The 9,198-nt window shown below is 43.2% G+C and overlaps 1 protein-coding gene across 1 annotated transcript in view; it reads left to right on the top strand.

Moving 5' to 3' along the window:
* LOC144797893 (extracellular calcium-sensing receptor-like) overlaps positions 1–7,794 on the top strand; it is an 85,418-nt gene extending 77,624 nt beyond the window's left edge. Inside the window, exons 6-7 of the mRNA XM_078668696.1 lie at positions 6,656–6,779; positions 6,866–7,794. Coding sequence (XP_078524822.1) covers positions 6,656–6,779; positions 6,866–7,794 — 1,053 coding nt within the window. The remainder of the gene's footprint in view (positions 1–6,655; positions 6,780–6,865) is intronic.
* Positions 7,795–9,198: the final 1,404 nt, after the last annotated feature.

The raw sequence follows: 9,198 nt of genomic DNA on the forward strand, positions 1-9,198 counted from the left end.
TCCACTACTTGATCCCTGGGTACCACCTGGAGCAAGTTCATGTTAAAATTGCCAGTCATAAAAATAATATACAGGTTTATTATAGATTGGGCAGTCATAAAATCCAATAAAATATCAATGGTTTCTTTTTTTTTTGCCAGGGAGAGATGAATATAAACATTTATAATCAGCAAAGGAAGCTCACTAGATGAAGTATAGTCTCATCCATGGTGGTCAATATTATTCTCCTCTATTCTGGCATTTAGATCAACTGCTACATGTAAGGCAAGGCCTCCGGCAAGGCAGGAGTTTATATTTGTTTTGACCACCGTTTTTCCGAAAGGCAAGTGTGCTGGAAGATCTTTGACGTCTTGGGCCCAAGTTTCTTGCAGGATCACCACATGAAATACTTTGATGTAAGTTAAATTATCCTCATCCACAGTATTTTTCAAGACTCCCTCTATATTCCAGAAACAAAATGAAAGAGACTCCTTTAAGGGGTTGGCAACTGAGTGGTTTGTCTGTCAGTTGTTTGTGTTCTTATGTGAGGCAGATAGCAGGGCACTCGGAAGCCAAGACCAGTCCGTTGCTGCAAGTTGTGATTGATGTGCAGACTGGGCCACTGTACCTTGACCATTTATGTTGACCTCAAGGACACTTGACCCGATGGGGTCAACCTTGATCTGAGACTGGGGATGAGTGTCTGAAAAGTTTCAGAGCTCCATCCATCATCTGCATGTGTTTGCTTTGTTCGCCCTAAGTTGGCAGGGTATGCCCAGACGTGGGTCCCTTGCTCACATTGCTCACGTGGAGAAGCGTGGCTCAATGGTTAGAGCGGCAGACCCTGATGCAGAGGTTTGGCCCGGGACCAGGGTTCAATTCCCGCCTCGGCGGCTCTTGGACTCAATTTCCCCGGACCTGATAATTCTCATCTCTGTGTCTAATCTAATCATGGGTCCCACTCGGACTCTGGGCAATAGCTTGCTTAATCTCCACAACGGCCCCAGCAGCGCTTGGATGCCTGGCTTCACCTTGGGGGTGCCCAGGAGTGGACATTTCACAGGAAAGCCAGGATGGGTTCCACAGCGGTATGAATACAGCGCTACGAGGCCTCCGGGTAGAAGTGCGCTATATAAATACAATACATTTACATTGCCACTGGATTCAAGCTAGCCTTGCTAAGGAAAAGAACTTATCTGTCTGCTGAGCAGCGAAGAAAGAGGAAGTGCTGTTCCTTGATGTTGTTTATATGGGACTGCGTCTATGGTTATTTTGATCCGTGAAAATACTCATGGGATTTGTAGACTTTTGTTGTCATTGGTTATGGCTGCTGAGCAATAAAATGAGAAAGAGATAAGCATAATCTGAGCCTCGGGTCAAGACATAGAATTTATCCATGACTATTATGATGAGGGTTTATCCTCTCCCCAACAGGAAGGTGTTCTCCCCCATGGAGGAATATTGATCCCAGGGATTGGCTTCTGTATTTTCAAAACTAGTTACTGTTGTGGCCTGTTTGTTTGTTGAACCAATTCCCCCTCCTGTATTCCATTCAAATTCTGCTAGAGCCTGCTCTTGTTGCATCACTGGGTCCGTCAGACTCATCTCACCCTGACAGGGAGGAATACCAGTCTTAGAGTTTGAGACAAATTGCAGCCAAAATGGGGTTAAGCTGTTTGAGGGTTCCTTAATGACTTCTTTAGGAGTAGAATTTACCTTGTCTTTGGCAGTATTTGCCTCACCAGTCTGGGCCACTTCATCTCCCGTATTGCCAACTGGCTCTTTTGACTTAACTGGCAGTCTAAAAATGGAGTAGACTTGACCAGTATGTTGAGACTTTGCTTTACCCCAGTCAGTTGCAGCTTTTTTGTTATGGGTTTTCCTAAGCCTCTTACACTGTCTTTTTGTAAACTGAACAGGCACAGCAGGTAAAATTGACAGTGTAACAGGCATTATTTTGATCTCACTAGGCCCCAAGTTTTTGTTTGAAAGTAATTGGTGCTTATTCCTCTCGTCACAACCGAATTCTCCAGTGTGCTAACTGGAGAAAGGCCATGTGGCCGAGTTACCCTGTTGATCCGAGCCCCCGGTCACTCAAGTACAAAGTAGTTTATTGTGTTGATTATTTAAAATCTTACAATAAAAGCTATATTCATGTATAAGAACAGTTAAAATATCATTGCGGTCACTCAGTTGTACAGTATTACTGTATTACCAGCAGGGCCAGACTGGGAACCACAACCGACCCTGGCAAAGTGCTCGGCCGGCCACCCTCCCCACTCTGTGTGTGCCGCCGAGCTATTTCCCGGGGCCGGTTTTCGGCCGATTTTGGTACAGGGCCGATTTTGCAGCTACACTGCAAAAACGGCCCTGTAACAAAACGGCCTCCAGGGGCCCAAAACCAGCCCCCACCCGTGCGGTGCACAGGGGGATTGCCCGGTGCCCGCCATGGACAGTCCGGCCCTAATTACCAGATGCTTTTGTAGTAGGCATTTTATAAATCGAAATGGCCTTAGTTGGTTGACTATCACCTGAGGGCTGTCTGCTGGAAGTCCTTCAAGTCCTCACATTATGAAGGGGTAAATCCTGTTATAGATCTTTACAAGTTTCTTTAGCGGGATTATTTGCCATACACATTACTGCAGTGTAGGCGTCGGTTCTCAACTGCTGTTTGATATCAGTTAAAAATTGATTCTAGAATGCCCGGAAGGCATTTGTCAAGTACAGGGCTGCACAGGACGAACAAGATGAGCTTCAGCTTGGGACCTCTGTATCAATTAATTAACTCATGAATTGTTTAGTCTATTGCAGTGACATAGATAGCCAATGTCTTAAAAACATCCACCTGTAGATCTAATTTACTTTACTGATATGTTAAAGCTATGACTACTGCTTGGAATGAATGAAGCAAGACATCCCATGCTTTATCATCTCCGCCTTGCAGCAGAGGTGATTTACTGAACAAGGTATCTGCATGGAGTGAGATATTTTGACTCACTGATAAATTGTTGCCTTCCAAGGGCCTCCTTTCCCCCTGTGCTGCCACAGTCTCAGCCTGAGACCAGGGAAGGCCTCGTCTACCTGCTTCTCAGACAATGTTCTATTTCTTGGCCGGCCTGGGGATGCTACACTCTTGCCTATTTGCAGTGCTGTTTCCCAAGCAGCCTCAACTAGGACGGGTTCCTTACCGGGCATTGCTGTGGAAGGAGCTTTATTGTTGTTATTATAGGGAAAATGATGTACCTCACCTGCTACCCTAATTTCCCTGTTTTTTCCATTGCTTCATTAGGCTCCAAGATGTGGTTAACAGGCTATGGGCAGTTAGCAATATGGACATCTGCCTTTATGAAATTAGGCGAAAGAGGATGCAGGTCTAAGGCTTCCAATTGAAGGACCTTTTGCCTGGGATCACCTCTTTTCTCATACTTCTATACTCTTTTTTGTCCAGTCCTCCCACTGGAAAGCAGTCTTTTTCTTTAATACCACAGGGGTGTAGCCCTCTGCTGCCCACAGTTACTTTTGTCCCCATTTCAAGGACACCAGGTGATATCGGTTGTAGACCATTTGGCATCTTTATTATAAGAAAACAGGGTTTCCATTGCATCCTTTAATAAAAAGCCACAATTAGATTGAAATTCCACTAGTGATGCTTGACTGACGAACGCCGGCTCTGGCGGAGGAAGGTGGCACCCCTCCCCCTTGTTATGCAGTGACTGTCATAGGCACTACTGGATGTGAGTAACAAGGACCCCCTGACAAATTGGTGAAACAATTCCTAGGACAGGGTAAATATACAGTAGAAAATAAATTCCTAGGAAACCTAACTTGTATAATAAATACACCAATATTAATGGACTCAGTGTAAAAGATCAAATGTGTACAATATTATTTAGATGAAATTATTTAATCTTCAAATATCATATCCATGTTAACACAATCATTATTTTAAAATACCAATTTAGTGACATGAAAAAACATATGTATTCAAAACATAATTGATTTTCATAAAAATACGATAAAAACACCCAAAAATGTGACAGAGGTTAAGTTTTCTAAGCGCGTTTCGGCGTGATATGTGCCTTTGTCAGGAATTGCCACAACTTAATATTTAGGCGACTGGTAGATGGCTCGGGAATGGATAAGAATGGCGTGCCAAGTTTCTTATCTTTTATATATTAACATTTTTGAGTTCTAAGACTCCCAATTATTTCCTGAGGGGCTTTGTTTTATAATAATTGTTTATTATGTTCAAATACGACGGAAGTTTTATTTTGTTAATTCTGATGTGGATTAAAATTCTCTCTCACTGTTCTTACTTGATTTGTACACGTTGTAATTTATCTGATTTAAAGTTAATATTGCGATCAAAATGGATCAGGGGAGTCCACATGAATGTAGAACACCTGTGAGATGAAGTATAACTTCTTTTTATTAGTACTTCTTTGTGTCGGGGTGCCGTGCTGAATGGCTATAGGCTTCTCCTTAATCGCGTTTCTGGCACCCGACACAAAGAAGTACTAATAAAAAGAAGTAATACTTCATTTCACGGGGCTTCGCCATTCATGTGGACTGCCCTGATCCATTTTGATCGCAATTTTATATCAGATACATTACTACGTGTACATATCAAGTGTGAAAAGCGAGAGAGAATTTTAATTCACAATTGAATTAACTAAATCTAAATTTATTGTGCAAATTTGATCTTATACACTCAATATTGGTGTATTTATTATACCGTTAGGTTGCCTAGGAATGTATTTTCTACTGCTTATTTTCTACTGTATAGGCACTACTGGAGCCATTGCAACATTGTTGGAGTTCCCCCTTCTCTTTCCAGAGCATCTGGTGATTGCTTGATATTCTTAGGCATTGGTAAATTACTTGCAGCTTGTTTTGGCATGCAGAACTGAAAAGCAGGAAAACTAGCACTTGAGACTTTGCCAAAGTTCCTGGGCTCTGGCCCAGCCCCAACCCATGTCACCAAGCCCAATGCTAGAAAGACCCTCAAGCTCCCAGCACCAGCAGATACCTTGAGCAAGTGGCCAATACCCACTTTGGACTGGGGGGAGGTGTCAAGGGATTGAAAGGAGAAAAGGAACCACTAAGGCCCCTGCTCCAACTTGAGATAACAAATATAGGTATGCAGTATATAGCAGAATGTAGGGCAGGGGCAGCATTGAGGAACAAGCAGCAGGGGGCAATAAGCAGCTGGGGGGCTGTGTTAAAATGATGGGATGCCGGACCGGACCTCCGAAGGTGCAAGCCGAACTGGACTAAAGCCGGCCACTTCCGCACCAATGAAGAGAGCTGTGGCGCTAGCCTTACCTGCCATCAATGCCGCCAACTCCACTCGTAGGGGCAGATTTATGTTGGACTTGTGTCACTTTTGCACCGCTGTTGCGTCACTTCTGTGACGCAGCGGCGGCGTAAACCCTGAGCCACGTTGCGACATACTTACATCGTGACGCATCTATGGAGATGCGTCATGGTGTAAGGCCCTGCGCCACATGAAACCTGCGTCAGGTTTCATGTGGGCGTTTCCACGCGGGGGTGCGTTCCATCGCAGGAACGCCCCTGAAAAGTGACTGAGACACTTTCCCAACGCTGATGCGTCAAAACCCTGCGCCTGCTTGAAGCAGGCGTAAGGCTTGCCGCACCATGTTACAGATAGGGCAAGTTGGAAATGTGCTGGAGTTGCGTGCCGCACGCAACACTTCTTCAGCCCTGCGCCAACTTCACGCCCTAGATACGACACGCATTTGTTTATTCCTACGCCATGGTGCGCCACATTGTAAATGCGGTGCATCATGGTTGGTGCAAGGATAAACTTGCGTGCCACATCTATCCTGGCGCATCTCTGCTGATTTGCAGAGATGCGTCAGGCAACATAAATCTACCCCTAGTCTCCAGTCTCCTGCCTGCACTCAGGACCCGCGCGGCCCCCACTCCAACTGGCCAAGATCTGATAGGGGAGGCTGGCGATGGAGCTGCAGAGCCACAGAGACCATGGGTAGCCTTTCCCGATGCATATGCCCGAATGCTCCAATGCCCATCTCCAACTCACGGCTGCTTGCATGATGTCACCAAGGAACTAGGAAAAACCATAAGGAAAAAATCAAAGGTAATTACAGGAACTTCTGAATACCTCTTTCAGAAAAATTGACTGAAGAGTGTTGTGAAGGCTCAGCTATAGTGACTTGGTTTCTAGTCTCTTCCTCCTCTAAGCTACTAGTGGCGTCTTCACAGAGGTCAACCATTTATCAGCTTGAAATACTGTCAAGCTCTTGTTTCATTCATGGAATTTACTATCTGAGATCTTAGAATCTTTAATGCATGGTTTTCCTGAATTTAAGACAAGGAAAGTACTTTGTGTTCCTTAAAATAAAGAAAGCCAAGGCAATCACATGCAATATTAAATCCACATTTCTTTTTAATGAAATTCTATTTGATCACATTTCTCAAATAACTCTCATATTTTCATATGCAATTCATGGGTATTTGGTTCTGGATGAGCAATTCATTGGTATTTCTGCATGAACATTATTTGGTGTTATCAGAACCTGATAGAAATGTTTGACATGAATAGTATTTGGATATCCATAGTCTTCCACAGTTCATTTCATACTTTTTATAAGAGCAAAGACATTTTACTCATCCACTCTCATGCTGTCTCCAGGTTCCAGTGTCCGTCTGCAGCCCTAGCTGCCCAGGGGGATTCAGAAAAGCTGCCATACAAGGGAAGCCCATTTGCTGCTTTCAATGTGTTCCATGTCCTCAGGGAGAAATGTCCAACCAAACTGGTAAGTATTGCACATCATCAGGGGATAACATTGCTATGAAGGTATCTATGGAGCTCTTCATGAGGCACACTGACTTTCTATTCCAGATTCTGTTGAGTGCTTCAAATGCCCATGGGACCAGTGGCCCAATGAAAAACAAGACAAATGCAGAATGAAGACCATAGAGTTTCTACTCTATGAAGAGCCTTTGGGAACTACTTTAGCTACGTGCAGCATTTTCTTTTCTGCACTCCCTATATCCATCCTGGCAATCTTCATTTACAGCAAGAATACTCCCATTGTGAGAGCAAACAATCGCTCCATCAGCTACCTCTTGCTATTGTCTCTTACTCTCTGCTTCCTATCATCTTTGATTTTCATTGGCCATCCCTCAAACGAGAAATGTCTCATCCGACAGGCTGCTTTTGGCATAATATTTGCTTTTTGTGTGTCTTGCATCCTAGCAAAAACCATCATGGTGGTAATTGCCTTCAATGCAACTAAGCCCAACAGCCAACTTAGGATATGGGTTAGACCTCTTTTATCATATATGGTCATCAGTGTCTGTACACTAATTCAGGTTCTTCAATGTGCCTCTTGGTTGATTCTGTCTCCTCCTTTCCCCGAGTATAACATACACACTAAGCCTGGAACTGTCATTGCTGAGTGTAATGACGGATCACAAATTGCCTTTTGGTTCATGCTTGGATATCTTGGACTACTAGCCACCATCAGTTTCATGGTTGCCTTCCTAGCTAGAAAACTGCCTGACAGCTTCAATGAGGCAAAGTTCATCACTTTTAGCATGCTCGCCTTCCTCAGTGTTTGGCTGTCTTTTATTCCAGCCTATCTCAGCACCCGGGGCAAGTACATGGTGGCCATGGAGGTTTTTGCCATTTTGGCTTCCAGCTTTGGACTGGTTTCCTGTGTATTTTTCCCCAAGTGTTATATCATACTGCTGAAATCTGAGATGAACACAAAGGGTTATCTAATGGGTCGGGGAGCAAGTCTAACCAAGAAGGTAAAACACATCTAGTTGGTGATTCTTCCATATTTCCAATAAGTTCAGAAGAAAAAACTCTGAATAAGAGGTGTACAGATTTAGTTGAGGTGATGCAGATTCACAGTGTTCAGTGGTGATGTTACATTAATGACATGGAAGAATGAGGAGAAGGGGGAACTATTGCAAAATATGGAGAATTTCAAGATTATGTTTTATGCAATAACATATAGACATTTCTGCTCTCTAACTATATTGTGTGACTAGTAAACATGTCAATACATTTATTCTCAAATATTTGTATGTCATTCTCATTTAGATTTAAACATAAAGCAGCTGACATGGTTTCTAAATCTTTTATTCCATATTTTATCATATGGTGTTTGTTTGCTATGCCTGATGTGTTCACATGGTTTTTAGGGCTATTGCAAGCCGGACGACCGTAACACATGGAATGGTGAGTGGGTGCATCATTATTACTCAGCTTCAGTTGTGCGTATGTGATTTAGTTACAGTAAAATGTAAATATTCTGCATGAATGTTAGTGCTAGTGAGAGGCAATCTAGAGAAATTCAGTCAGAATCCTCTTTTTGCGGGGATTCTGCACATACATAGAACTACGCGCAGGAAACCAGGACCTCGGTGTATGGGGGTTGAACCTTCCTACCACCTTAGTACCCAAAATCCCAAAACCAACTAGCTGTAGTGTCTCATTCGTTCTCCTACATCATCACAAAGCTACAAATGATTAGACAACCCAGAAAACAACACTCCCAACTCTCTCAGGAATCAAGGTAGCAAGACGTACCCTTTTGCTCACTCACTCGTACTTGTTCACAATGAGAATTGTCAGAGTCAGGATTATAGTTCAAAATGTTTATTTTAATTATTGTGCTCTATAATGCAGTATACAAGCCACTACCAGCAGCAAAATGCATAAACTTAAAACAGCCTTTTTACAATTCCATAAAATATAAAAGGGGATGTCATCATATACAGACAGTGGAAAAAGGAAAATAAGGCATAATCACCCTCCCCTTGGTAAGTTGAATGTTATTATTTAAAGGAAGATCTCTGGGCTTTGTCAACAGAACCCATGCCTTAGTGCTTAGATAGAAGTTTTACATCCTAGGAAGTGCATAGCTTTTCTCCATGGAAAGGTGAGTTTGAACAACATGCATCCCCGTAATATCAAAGCACGAGTTTCCAAAGGTGCAGATGTGTTAGCATGTTTTGTCCAGGTGCAGGGGACTGACCAGAACAGATTAACAAGGGGCATTGTTTATCGACCTTGCACATCGTGTTCAGACTAAACTCCAGAAACTACAGAAACAGGCAGAGAACCCAGACAGCTGACAGTTCTCATTTGAAAGGCACATTGTCTTGTGGATGTGGTGGATGTGAGGATAAAAGTTATTCAAGAAAGGTGAAATCCTTAAC

This window comes from Lissotriton helveticus, chromosome 12 (assembly GCF_964261635.1).
Source record: "Lissotriton helveticus chromosome 12, aLisHel1.1, whole genome shotgun sequence".
NCBI lineage: Eukaryota > Metazoa > Chordata > Amphibia > Caudata > Salamandridae > Lissotriton > Lissotriton helveticus.